At 28.4% G+C, this 13,761-nt stretch overlaps 1 protein-coding gene across 1 annotated transcript in view; it reads left to right on the top strand.

Moving 5' to 3' along the window:
• LOC135922921 (uncharacterized) overlaps positions 1 to 13,049 on the top strand; it is a 42,837-nt gene extending 29,788 nt beyond the window's left edge. Inside the window, exons 3-10 of the mRNA XM_065457455.1 lie at positions 1,023 to 1,398; positions 6,750 to 6,932; positions 7,268 to 7,663; positions 8,418 to 8,541; positions 9,359 to 9,672; positions 10,420 to 10,529; positions 10,718 to 11,189; positions 12,145 to 13,049. Of these exons, the coding sequence (XP_065313527.1) occupies positions 1,023 to 1,398; positions 6,750 to 6,932; positions 7,268 to 7,663; positions 8,418 to 8,541; positions 9,359 to 9,672; positions 10,420 to 10,529; positions 10,718 to 11,189; positions 12,145 to 12,231 (2,062 nt within the window). The 3' untranslated portion in view covers positions 12,232 to 13,049. The remainder of the gene's footprint in view (positions 1 to 1,022; positions 1,399 to 6,749; positions 6,933 to 7,267; positions 7,664 to 8,417; positions 8,542 to 9,358; positions 9,673 to 10,419; positions 10,530 to 10,717; positions 11,190 to 12,144) is intronic.
• Positions 13,050 to 13,761: the final 712 nt, after the last annotated feature.

The following is a 13,761-nucleotide window of genomic DNA, read 5'->3' as shown; positions in this document are numbered from 1 at the left end:
TCTTCGCTGAATTTTTCCGATTTACATTGTATATTCTTGCCAAATATTTGTTAGAACTCTTTTATTCATTAGCAATCCTCCCCTAGTGGGGTTAAATAAAAAAAAATTGGCGTTATGTGTTGTTTGCTTAGCTGGAAATGATTGTCATTTTTTAAACAAGATTATTTAATCTGTTCAATGAAATGGCATAAATAATTATTATATTTATATAAGTTCAAAAGCAATAATTTTTCATAAACAAGATAACGATCATCTCATCATAAATTTGATTCGATTCTATTAACCTCTCTATATATCTATTACAATACAATTAATAAATAATAACTTTTACGTGAAATTTGCTTATTAACGATTATATTATAATCATGTAATATTTGCTCTTCTATCATTAAAAATTTATTATCAGAGACCTGCAGAGATGCCATTTGCAAGTCCCGGCCCGGGGTTTTTTTTTAAAAAAAATAAATAACTTTTCAAGCTCGGTCTGGATTAGAAAATTTTTTTAATTTTTTTTATGACGATTTAAAATATACGGCTTAGTCCTGATATATTTTTTTAAAAAAAATTAAAATAGGCCGGGCCGGCCTACAGACATGATATTTGTTACAGTGTTGTGCAGATTTAATTTAAAACAATATATATTTTTGAATTCTTTTGTAAATAAAATTATTTAACTTGTGAAAAATTGATAAGATTATATAATAAATATGTTATTTTAACAAATTTTTTTGCAAGTCAAATAATCTTATTTTCAAATAAATTAAAAAATATGGAAAATGTTTCAAGTTTTCAATTATTATTTTTACAAATTAGATTATTTTTACTCTTTCTCCATTTTTTTTTTGGATGTTGGGAAAACTTATAAAGAGATTTTTTTGAAAAAAAAAACTTGATTTATTTATGTATATATATTATTATCGAGACCAAACTTTTAACGTCGTTCTCCTAATCTTTTTATTCACCTGAAAAATTGTCGCATTAAAATATACATCTCTTTTCTAAACCACGTGTTTATAACAAAGGGACGATCCCGAGCCTTTATACGAAACCGACGGCAACATACTGATAATGAACGACTCGCTGAGACACCTAGGCGACGCCGCCGATACCTCGTTTCCCAGCAATCCGCCTTTGGACTCCGACGTAGTCGTCATCGCGGAATCCGTCGCGACGAATAACGACAACCCGACTAGTGCTGGCATTGATCGCAGCAAGGCGAAGCGCGGACCTCCCGATGGGGCGAAGAAAGAGGAAGAGAAAGAAACTACATTGGAAAAAGTGACTTATCTGCTCTCACTTCACCCCAAATACTTTCAAACCTTTTATAAGGCTCATACCTTTATGCTCAAAGGCAACGGTCCGCTCAAATACACGGATCGGAATTATATCGCTTTAATAGTAAAAACTATTTTTAACCTTAGCTATGTTTAAACTTTGCTGTAAACAATAATGTATTTTTTGATACAAATATAACTTAGTACATATGAAAACTTTTTGAGTTATTCCTATAAATTGGTTTTTGAAAACCTTTATTGTCTATGAGTTTCGGTCGAACCAAATACCGGATTCTTACTGTCACATTTGAGATAAATTAGTTTTTTTTTCTTCTGTTTTTATTCATTTAATAATTTTAAAAAAATATATATTCAGGGATTGAATAGTTATAATTAACTTTAACTTTAAATTTTTAATTACAATTTTAAGAAAGAAAAATACATTTATATAATTATTAGATAAGTTCATTCTTTTAATGTTATTTGATATTATTTAATTTTTTTTTTAACTTTAGAATATGTATATAAGATATAATATATTATACTAGTTTATTCATTTGTCACCAATATTTACCGAGAAAAAAAATAGGTTATCTTTTCCTATTTTGAAAAAAAATTAAATAATATTATGTTATTACACTTTTGCGTGTGTTTGGATAGTTGCTAATGTATAGATTTTATTTACTCTTGATAGGGTAGGAGATTCGATTCGAATAGGGACAATATTTATAAATGTTTAAAGAAAAATATGACTTAATAGGTTGTATTATCCTCTTGTTAAGGGTTGCCTGAATTGGGATGTTCCATAGACTGAAAAGTGGTTTCGATTTAATCAAGATTACTAATATTTAATGCAACAGTTATCCAGGTCCTATGGCAGCAACACTTGGGAAATAAATAAATCTCATAATAAGAGGATATAGTTGTTTGTTAACCGCTCTCTGCGCCAACTCAGCGGTATCCTCTATCCCAGATTAATTTCACATACCTATAATGGAATCAAATTATAGGAGATAAACCGTATTGGCTGTACGAAACTATAAAAGATAGGCTTAAATCTGACCATCAATTTATACGTTTAAACAATGATAAAATCTCAATTAAAAAAAATTACTAAATATTAAATCTAATTATATTAACCCACCAAACCCCTCTATTCCCCGCTAACATCACTTTTACCTTCACAATAGTAAAATACCTGAATACTTAATACTGTCATATAAGCTTTCATTAATTATTAAACATCATACTTAAAGAAAATAAGCCAGTTTTCTTTTAGGGATTTAAGATAACTCACTTAATCAACTTATTTCATACAGAATTTAAAAACTTAATATCAGCGGATACCCTGCCATAATTAATTTTCTCACTTTCCGTAGTAAACCTGCCCAACAATTGTGGAAACGAATGAAGGTTATCCCCAATTAATAGTTAGGGCGAATTTGCACTAATTATATGTGTATGAGTTCTGAATTAAGTTATACCTAATACTTTTTCCCCATTTTGATTGACGGGTATGCCACAGCTTGGATTCCCCCCCCCTTTTTTTAATTATCTATTAATTTGTACCGCATAAATTTGCAGAGAATTTTGTAGGATTTTATAGAAAAAAAAATTATTAAAACGAAATTGTATTTTTATTTTAACCATAAGCTCGTAAAATGTATTTTTTTTTAGACTACATTTAAAATTTTACATAAATTATACCTCGTATATGTTTTTATCGTTTTTTAAAAAAAAAATACTATACATTAATCATGTGGAGCAATAAAAACATCCCTAAATTACTCTGGGCTCTCTATTTAAAAAATAATAATTTTACCATTTTTATGTTTATTTTTGCAAAAACCCATAAATCATTGATTTTATTGGTTTTTAAAAAAAATATATATAATCAAATTAGAGATTATTTTAGTATATATATATTTTTTTTAAAAAAATTGAAGCACAGATGCTTTCATCATTCTGTGAAATTATGGTTAATTTTTGTAAATATCCACAGGGAATGTTAGGGGGGGGGGGGTTATTATCGTGATTTACAATTTTTCCGCCCCAATAATCTTTGGCCGGAACGCGGACTTTAAATCGGGCGGTACGGACCTCTAATATGGATTGTAGCTTATAACGATTTTTAATTAAAAATATCGGTAAGATCCGATGTGATTATTCGAATCGGCCTTTATAAAGGTTTTGCCGCCCGATCCATAAATAAGTTTCCTGCGAGTTGGTATATATGTTATTATTTTTCTGCCAATTTTTGAAATTTAGCAAGCAAAGTTTGAAATATTTTGATTGTTCTGTTCTAGCTTTAAGCGCGAGTGGAAAAGAGTTATTGAAAGATACTTTCCAACTATATATTAGACAGATATATGGCCTAAAAGTATATAGGATACAAATACATAGTTTAAAAATATCTAGATAAGATTCAGGCCATGTATCTAGATACAGAGTACCTTTATCAATTCTGATCGCTACGCCTATATATCAGGGATAATGAAAAAAATTTAGGCTGGAACAACTCGTATAAAATATTTATTTATTTTTACAGACCGTGACAAATTTTTAACATCTTTAAAAAAAAAATTGTTTTTTTTATAAAATTATTTAATTTTTTTTTTCAAGTGAAGTAGAGTATACAATAAAGTTTACTTTCAAACCTACTCTCCTGTGTCCTCCATGTTTTATTTAAAAAAAATAATAAAATGAATAATTTGAGAACTATTAAAAAATAGAAAAAAATAGACATGTATTTGTCCCCACAGGATGACAGAGGGTCAGTTACAAGGATGTCAATCAATTTTAGCTATGGGGGGAGGATTTCAATATATCATAGGGGCTTTTTATATATCTTTGAAATTATCGGTTATCTGCCCATATTATTAAACTTTCCGATACGATCGATAAAAGGATTCTTAGTTTGATTTTTTTTTAAAAAAGATTTATTAATATTTTAAGAAAATATATTTATGTATATGTTTTAAAAATTCTAGTGTTGTAAACGAACGCGTTCATGAACGAAGTTAGTTTTTTTGAAAAAAATATTTTTATTTATTTGAAAAATTTAATATTTCCGAATTTTTTAATCGGCAATTTAACACATAGTTTATTAATTTGAATATTATTGTTTATATTTTAATTTAATAGGTTAGCATAAGCATGGATGTTATTTTTTAATCCTCATCATCTGATTCTGATAATCCAAAATCAGATAAATCATCATTACTATGGCCAAATATGATAAATGTTTTACATTAAAATCCTATATTAAAGGAACCAATCCAATGTTTACCAAGTGTAAAATGTGGCCAAAAAGTATTATATTGTCAAAATCTTCAGGTTCCAATTTAAAACGACATTTGATTTTAATATTAATTATTTGATTTTATATGATATATCTAAGATAAATCATTAAATTTGAAGAAATAATGCATTTGGGATATTTGACCCCAACAATAGCGATAGTTAATTTAAAATTATAAAAAATTAGTGGCCCCAAATATGATCAACCATTGATAGACGCCGTATTAAATGGGATTAATGAAAGGTATTAAACCTATCACTCTCAATTAATTACATATTATTTTTTTAAAGATTTGAACATTTATATAAGGATTAATATGTTCTTTCTGCAATTATACATCCAGCATTCAAACCTCAATGGCCATGGATAAAACTTCCACAGAACGAACATATTAAAAATAAACTTTTAGCGTTATTGGAAAAAATGCTTTGAAAACCCTAGAGAACTGTTAATTTCGAGATATCCTTTTTTTTATCGAGAGTAGAGAATGGATTGGAGGAAGATAACTTATCTCAATTTTTTGCAAATAACAAAACAATATGTTTTTAATTAGTTCTCCACGTTAAAAGAGCTGTTTATTAAGTATAACACCGCAATCCCCTCATCTGCCCCTGCGCGTTTTTAGACTAATGCTGTATTAATCGCCAAGTGTTCCTGTCTATCAGATAAATATTTTGAAATCAATTGTTATTAAATTTAACAAGAAAAATTTTTATAAATAAAAATATCTTTTTGTTCGCTATATTATATTATATTTTATTTATAATTATATTATCAAAATAAAACTATATTATTTTTTAACATGGCTAAAATATATTGTATTAAAAAATATAAGTTTATTTATATTAAATTAAATTTAAAAAAAATTTATCATAAAATTTTGAACGGTTTTATGAACGTGAACGCGTTCGATTTTTGTCAATGAACGTTGAACGCGAACGCGTTTGAATTTTTTAGAAATGTTTACAGCTCTAGAAAATTCTTATCTAATTGGAGTGATATTTTAATATTATAACCAGGGACCCATAATGCCATTTTTGCTTCCGGTTCTGTTATTTTAATTAATATTTATTTAATCACCTAAATGAATCCATTATTACATCAAATCAATCATTTATAAAAGATTTTCATATATATATTTGTTCTTTCTGATGTTAGTATAAATTTGAGTGTACATGGAGTTGCTAATACGATTTGGGCCAATTCATATGAAAATTATTTTGCCAAATAATTTCAAGAGAAAATTTAACCAAAGTGTTAAATAAACCACATTGCCCCCCCCCCCATCTCTCAAATAATTTTTTTAAATAATAAACTAAGGGCCCATTATTAAATATGATGAAATTTATATTTAGCCATATAAAAGGTCATAACTCCTAAATTCACGTTCAGTCCAAGTCTGGTATACATCTACAGAAATTTATTTTCGAAAATACTTTTTTTCTAGGGCCATTTCTGGTTTTGCACTTTCAGTTTTTGGTATTCATCGGGTTTCTATCACATTTATTTTATGTCATATTAAAGATGATTAAGCTATATAATAAAATTTAAACCATTGCCCTACCTTAATCTATCCTTGAGATATGAAAATTAATGAACTGCATTATGTCAAAAATGTACCATTTTCCCGCTCTTTAAACGCCCATATATCTGAGCCAGTAAGTGGTGTAAAAAATTAAAATTTCATTTTTTTTTCTTAGTTATAGTATATACTACTAATATACAAAATTTTAAAAAAATTCTGAGGGGGGTCGGGTTGAAACCTTGGTTGATCTGATATGGAATTCACCATAAACATCTATTATTTTAAAATATTAAAATTATTTGGAATACAACTGAAAACTTTATTTTTCTACACGCGTTTTTTTGATTGCTGAAAACGCTTTTTATCTATATGATAGGTTTTATTTGGAATTAGAGATATATTTCTAAGAGGAACGTATGCCGTTCGTTGCCCTGATGAGATGACGCCAATGGTTCTCTCTCCATTTTTTTAATCGACACCGTGATGAAGGTTTCCTTCACAATTAACCTATATCATTCTCTAATTATAAATATAATTGTTACAACATCGGAACCTTCTATATGAGAACTGAATAATAAATTATTATTATACTCGGTGAAGATAAGAATTAAGAGATTTAACTGGTTATTAATGGATATTTTTTTTAAAGGCAGCTTCCCGTTTCAAATGTTTCCAGCTGATAGACAACCAAGCCCGGGAATTTATAGAGGGCGGAGGGGACCCATCTTGGTTGCGGAACCTTAACAACGTGCCACTCAAGTTAAGGGCCTTACAATCACTCAACAAACTCCTAGCTCATCAACCATGGCTCATCGATAAAACCCACATTCAAGTATTTCATTATTTATATAATTATTCTGAATTTCGGAACAAAAAAATTTTTCCTAGTGGTAATATTTGAAAATTTTCTTTTATTTTTTATTAAAATCCTGATTTTTTTGTTAGTAATGAACATAGCCTTATATTAAAATAATTTAAAGGTATATAAGGAAGATCAAAATATAAAATATTCACTTAAAATATAATTTAATTATAACTTTACACCAATTTAACAGATCCACAGTAATTTGGGTTTATTGAAAGTATGTTTTGGTTCTTTAAAGTGATATGATAATGAAATTACCATTCGATCACCCATTTATCCTTATAAAAACACTTTTAATTTAGAAATTGACCAAGGGAGGATCCGAAGGTAACTGGTCACTTTCGGAGCTCATTTTCGCCATCGCAATTATGACTCATTTTCACTCTCTGTGCAGTTTGATCCACGGCTGCGCCTGGCTTTACAATCTCGATAGCTATAACAAAGTTTCTTCCAATGATCTCGACTCGGAACCACGTGATCTGGGTTCAAACCCTAATGGCCACCAGTGCAGTAACGGCGAAAATGGGACCGATATCGATATCGATGAAAATATTATTGGGCGAGTTGATGATGGTAGCGACTTGAATGGCAAAATTTTGTTAGCGGAAGAATGTAAAGATATCAGCGAAAATGATTGGAAAGCACGTGATCAAGTCAAGAATATAATTGAAAGAAGGGCTTCTGGAAATCGTATTGATGTAATGTTTCCTATATTTCCTACCTTTACTTGATCTTCTTTAACACTAACCTTAACCTTAGTGAAGGTCACGGTCCGGTCTTTGGTCCGGACTGGACCGATACCCTCGGACCGGACCGGACCACAGTTCTTATAAAAAGATCGATCCAGACCGTGGTCCTAAATAAAAAGACCGGTCTTTTTATTTGTTTAAAAACATATTTTTTTAACCTAATTTGATTTGTTTTATCATTTAAGAGTATTATATAAACAATAAAATTTATCCAATGGTATTGAAAAAAATGATTTTGCGCTTGTAGAGGGCATATTAAAATTAAGAGTAGATTGTGTTTTTTGAGATATTTTCATTTTCATCATTAGAAGTATATATTTTATGTTTTATCAGATGTCTGCTTAAGGTACCTAATTATTTTATTAAGAATAAGGTTAAGTAATTTTTACAATAAATTATACAGACAGTTTTTTTTAAAAAAATAGAACTATATAATAACTAAAATATTTTAATAATATTATTGCTTATTTTGATTAATTTATTACTTAAAAAATTATAAAGTAAAGCAAACTTAAACAATAATAAAAGACCGGTCCGGACCGCGGTCTGGACCGTTAAAAATAAAAAGACCGGTCCGGACCACGGTCCTCAAGAAAAGATCGGTCCGACAATCGGTCCGGTCCGATCCCGGTCTAAGACCGATAGGACTGGACCGTTGACCTTCACTACTTAACCTTCACATGCATTTTTATTTGATTTACAGGTTGAGACAGAGACGAATGACGGGACGGTCGACGCTCTGATAGTTAAGATGAAGAAGTTACACCAAAGCTTTAATAGGGCGTCTCAAGAGGAAATGGTTAAAAGATACGAGAAAGTTGTTGAATGTAAAAAAAAATAATAACACACATGCCATAAACAATTCAAAATAAATTTAATATTTATTAGGAGCTATGTTTCATGTTATTTTTTTATCTGGTTTGGTTTTATAATTTTTGCCTGAAGAAGAATGGGAAAATTATAAATTGTAGAGGAAAATGTTTTTTGGATAGGCATATCCTGCAGGGCTCTTAATTGTATATTATTCTTGATCGTATGATGGCCAGATTTACCCAAGTAAACCAGTATCCCCTATGATTTCTCTTTTACACTTTTTATATCGGTATCACCATTTGTGAGACCCATTATTCTCGCATTCGTTAACATTTTCATGCATGTCATTCATCTTTGGTCTTTAAATCTACTACTTCTGCTGGTGTGCATCTCTTCGTCCCATTTATGTATACCCTGTCAATTACATTACCTATTCCATTGATAGGTTGTGTTTAAATTATAATTAAAAAAAACATTACCTATTCCATTGATAGGTTGTGTTTAAATTATAATTTAAAAAAAAACATTTTATTAATTTCTCTGATAAATTTTCGATCATATTATTAGTCGAATAATTGGATTATTTTAGTAATTCATCGAATATTTGAATTATACGATTTGATTCGTTTTTGAATAGGCATAATGACGGGTTAGATATTTGCGGTAATGTTTACTTAAGAGAATAGTTTTAATCCCAGTTGCTATATTTAAGGCTGAAATTTAGAATATTTGGGTAAAGCGCTCATAACTTTTGAATAGAAATTAGTTGTATTAAATATCACTTTTATGGGATGAGATGTAAATCTTTTAATTATAATTTAATTTTTGAAGTGTCTTCGCTCGAGAACGATTATGCGCGTCATTCTCCCAACCATCCCACCTCAACCAAAGTACCTGGTCACAAATCATCAAATCTCAAGCACGCTAATGTGAATACCGCTGTAAAACCGACTAAAAAGTATTGCGCTACTGATAAATTTAACCCCGATGCCATTAGAAATTTTGGTTATCTTCTGGGCGAAGAAATTATAGGAGAGGACAACAGTAATTATTGCGAACGTTTTGTCGAAGATCCTCATTTTGGTTATCAAGATTTCGCCAAACGAGGGGATTACCCGACTAGAACTCCCACTTTCAGAATTCAAGTTATTTTTTTTTGGATAATTTATCTATACTTTATATATATTTATATAATTATTTGACCTGATCCATAAATGAATTAAAAAGTGTTATTTTGGGTTTGTTCTTAGATTTGACGCCATTCTGGTTGCGATGCCTAGATTTCTCCCGCATTCGGAAAATATTGTTAAACGGCTCGTTTTCAGCTGATTTTTAAAAACGGGTAACTCATTATTTCACCTAGAAAAATATTAGCAAGCCTGAAGATTTTGCTCTTAGAAGGAACAAGGTCTAGAGATATATTATGGAAATCTCGAGGCTTAGGCAATATTTTTCTGACTAAAATATTGAGTTATTCCGTTTTAAAAAATTGGCTCTATTTTGTTATTATTATACGCGATATCGAACGAATCGTTTGTAATCCAAATGACATTTAAAACTTTTAAAATGATGGTAAAATGACAAAAAAATTTCAAATTCCTCAATATGATAGTTCGAATTATTGCTAATTTTTTAAAATTGGGAATATTTTGGCTCAGTGTCCTTTTTCAAACACGAATAAAGGGCAATATGTTGACATAAATATATATTATATGTCGACAGAAAAAAAATTATATAATAAATATGGATACTATCTCATGTCCGTCAGAATAAAAGTATATAATTGATTTATAATTAGGACACCAACTTTATTCATTCATAATATCCATTTATCACAACAATATATTATTATTTTAAAAATAAATTAAATGTATACGAAATATTCATAAAAGGATTACACATGGGAACATCACGGGTTTTCCTTGGTCAGTCGACTATGTTCCGATTTGGGCCCTTTGTTGGACGATAAATTCAAAACTGCCTATCATCTTACTTATTCGACGTAATGAGGGCTCTAATATAATATATTTTATAAAACTTATTTGCAATCACTTCAATATTATACGACCATTTAAGGCTGATTTTAAAAAAATATTACCACTTTATATAATTTTCAATTAAAAGTTAAGAAAGGAAGGAAGAAAAAAAAACATAATTAATTCATACACTAATTTTTTTTTAAAAAAAAAGAATGGGCAAGGTTCATAACGTCGACACCTCGATGTTCCGACGCGCAATATGGAATTATATCCACTGTATGTACGGTATCCGTCACGACGATTACGATTATGGTTTGGTGAATCAATTGCTGGCACGAAATCTTAAAAGATTCGTCAAAACGCTGGCTTGCTTCCCCGAACGTCTATTCGATGTAGGCGATTCCATTACCCAAAACGGTGAACAATTTTTGACCGATAACAAAAATACCAAAAATGGTAGAAACTTAGGGAACGATGTTCAAAAAAATGGCACTAAATGTGATAATAATGATATTAGTCGTGCTCGTGATAAGGATCACGAACGTTGTGATAATAAAACAAAAAGATCTTTAGGTGCCGGTAAAAATAATTCTAAAAGTAATGATACTAGTGGCAATAATGCCTTTAGTGACGTCACCGGTAGCAAAGACGAATTCATGAAGGATTTTCAGGAATCTGAAAAAGTTCATTCATTTTTAAAATATATATTATATATATAATATTGATAGAATATTCAAATTCAAACCTTGTTTTTTGGAAATTGATAAATATCTTGTTTCTCATAAGATTAAGTTATTATGAACATAGTGGCTCGACCTTTAGCTTTCTTTCACAAATGCGGTTGAATCTTGAATTTTCATTATTCAAATTATTTTTACTCCTTTCTATGAATGATTTGGTCTGAAAACAGTCATTTATATAAATAGATTCAAGCCATTATTTGGTATAATGTTTAAAACCTACTAGCCTTAGCCATTTCCGGTGCTATAAAGTTATATTTTTATCTTAAAAATTAGAAAGTACCACCACCTTTCAGATTTTCTTTTATTTATTTTGATTGTTAATTTCTACCAATAGGTCCCTAGGGCCCCCTAAGCTATCTTTCTAAGATGTTAGGTAACAAAATTAGTTAATGGTAACCATGGATCCTCTCTTAAAATGTTACAATCAACTCAAATCGCCATGTTCTGAGGCAACTAACTATCTTATTTTTCCCAGATCTCAATGAGAGCCTATTTTTGCTTCCCTCCCCTCTTATATGTGATCTTTTAAAAAAATATTTGTCTTGTTTTAAATTAAATTTGTTTACATATTATTTTAAATATTTGAACCTTCCCCAGCCATATCTAAATTTTTATATGAAGAGGAACATTGCATTGATTGCACGCACCTCCCACTTATTAATAATCTGTATTATAAAAATTAAAAATTTTAATTTGCTTTTAAAAAAATCTAAAAATCTTTATTTTTTTAAATTTAACATTTTTTTTAATGTGTAGACGGATTTTCTGATATTTATTAAAATATATATTGAATTTTGTTGTCAAAATATTTCAGGTCTAAGCCCGGGTAAAAAAAAATTTTTTTAATTGATTTGCTGGGTTCGACTTATAATCTTATCCATATATATTAATTTAGGTTCACGTGAATTTGATGATAGTCGAAGCTAAAATTCAAGCTCAAATGTTATATGCACTCAGGGCTATTATGCAATATATGACATGAAATCATTTATCTTTTTTTCTTTGTTTTGCTGTTGCAGTTACTAATTACTTATTACTATTTTTTTGTCCCCTCACATTTATATTTATGGAAAATCATTTAAAATTTATTATATAGTATAAAAATACAAAATATATGCGTATTTAAATATTAGATTAGATTACCCCATAAAAATTTTTAATCTGAATATATTCTAATGTTGTAAAAAAAAATTTTTTATAAAGTTTATAATGTGAAATTTTTATTAGTTATTATATAAATACATTATATTTAAGAGAAATAATCCTTATCCCCTGACAGGAAATCGCTTTTAGATATTTAATTTAAATAAACGCGTGAATTTTTAGTATTATAATTAAATAAATTTTATTATTCAATAATATAAATCAAATATTTTACTCTAATAATTTATAAACCAATACCATTAGCATAGATATAAGTGGATGCAAGATATTTAGTCGAAATACACTCCTTCCTATCTTCATCTGAAAAAAAAATAAAGTTTTTTTTATTTGTTCTTTTATAATGTGTAAATATACTCTCCATATGATATTATTGCACAAACATATTTCTCTTTAATTATATTTACCACTAAAAGATTTTAATGTCATTAAAAATGCTTAATTTTGTACCCGTAGGGTGGTCTTATTTTGCGTTTATTCACAATTCTCACTTTCCCTTTTTTTTAAACAAAATGTTTACCATTATTTTTGATCATCTTTTAATCTTTGCGATAATTTAAGAAATTTTTTTTATATAAAGAATAATTTAACTTAAAACATACATAATAATATATATATGTAGTTATTACTATAAAGTAAATACATATTTTTTAAACAAAAGTATATTTGTAAATTAAAATTCTGTTGAAAACTCACATAATAATTATTTTTATAGTGAAAAAATATTATATTAATAAAATTATATCAAAAATTTTTTTCTAATTGAAAGGCATTTCCTTTCTAATATGTTGACAGTATTAAAATATTTTTATTTAATGTGATAGGATATTTCATATTAAGTCAGACAAGCAGCTTAGATACCTTTATGAGGTTTTATTTTAAATATAAATAGTATTGTTAAACAGCTTGATTTCAGCCGATTTTTAAAAAAGCTCATTAGAAAATTGTCTAAACTTCGAGATTTCGTTAATAGATATACCTTTGTGCCATCTATAACCCAAATTCTAAAGCATGCGTAATATTTTTCTGGTTAAAATATTAACTTATACACTTTTAATCGAGCCATTTAACAACACTAAATATAGATTTTGGTATAAGATGATGGATATCCTTAAATTACTCTTAAAATTTACATGTTCCTTTATTTTCAAGATTTCATACGGATATTCAAACTTTTAAAAAGAAATTGTATTAATATAATGTAACAGCTGTATTAACTTCGAAAAAGCTATTTATTATTATTATTACATTGAAAAAGATTGTAAAAAGATTTATTCGTAAATTTGTGTTTAATTTATGGATCGACAAATTACGATTGTTATATTGTCGTAGGTAGAAGCCTTCTTTTGGA

The sequence above is a fragment of the Gordionus sp. m RMFG-2023 genome, chromosome 1 (genome assembly GCF_954871325.1).
Source record: "Gordionus sp. m RMFG-2023 chromosome 1, tfGorSpeb1-WG-v2, whole genome shotgun sequence".
In the NCBI taxonomy this organism is placed as follows: Eukaryota; Metazoa; Nematomorpha; class Gordioida; order Chordodea; family Parachordodidae; genus Gordionus; species Gordionus sp. m RMFG-2023.
Note: the sequence above shows the minus strand (reverse complement) of the source record. Positions and strands in the feature narration are given on the sequence as shown.